The sequence below is a fragment of the Penaeus monodon genome, chromosome 28 (genome assembly GCF_015228065.2).
Source record: "Penaeus monodon isolate SGIC_2016 chromosome 28, NSTDA_Pmon_1, whole genome shotgun sequence".
NCBI classification, from domain to species: domain Eukaryota; kingdom Metazoa; phylum Arthropoda; class Malacostraca; order Decapoda; family Penaeidae; genus Penaeus; species Penaeus monodon.
Window position 1 is genome coordinate 33,965,920 of NC_051413.1, and position 767 is coordinate 33,966,686.

General features: G+C 36.8%; 1 protein-coding gene across 1 annotated transcript in view; it reads left to right on the top strand.

Annotated features, from left to right (window-relative positions):
* The window catches only part of LOC119591532 (neprilysin-1-like), a gene marked incomplete in the record, with an annotated part of 13,509 nt that extends 12,798 nt beyond the window's left edge, over positions 1-711 (top strand). Inside the window, 1 exon segment of the mRNA XM_037940281.1 lies at positions 175-711. Coding sequence (XP_037796209.1) covers positions 175-314 — 140 coding nt within the window.
* Between the last annotated feature and the right edge of the window lie 56 nt (positions 712-767).

Sequence of the window (767 nt, forward strand, 5' to 3'; positions counted from 1 at the left end):
TTCTTTCTTCCCCCTTCCCCCCCTCTCTCCCTTTTTTTCCCCCCCCCTCCCTCCTTAAATTTTTGAAACACACCCCATCCCCCTCCCTTGAAAAATCATACCGCCAAACCCGCTCCCCCTTTCTCTCTCTCCCCCAGCTGGGCACCCAATTTCCCCCCTGGTTTCCCTTAGGTTTCCTCCTCTCGACAGACGTGCACATCCCCGGCGCCTTCCGGATCAAGGGCGTCTTGCAGAACCTTCGGGAGTTTTCCCACGCCTTCGGATGCGCTGCTAATGCCACTTTTAACCCCGAGAGAAAGTGTGTCCTGTGGTGATTTCGTGGGGGAGTTGCCGTCTTGCGAGGTTGTTTTTTTGAAATTAAATAAAAGGGTAGTTTGTGTTATGTAGATTAATATTTTGGGTTTTTGTTGTTTTTTTTATCTCTCGCTTTTTTGTTATGAGACTTTGGTTATATGTTTATAAAAAGTTTGTCCGTTTTTTTTTATATAGAGTTTTTTTTTCTATTACTTTTGATATAGAGTATGTATGTTTTTTTTTTTTTTATATTTCTTATTTATCAATATAATTTCATTTATTTTTCCTTATTATAGAGATTCTGTCTACATGGAGGTTATCTCTCATTCCTACTTATTTCTGTTTATATAACAATTCACTCGTTTATTCATCTGTATAATCATTTATTCGTTTATTTATGATAATATAGAAGTTAGTCTTTAGATTTTCATAAAAAAAATTGATATATATAAACAAATACATACATACAAAAT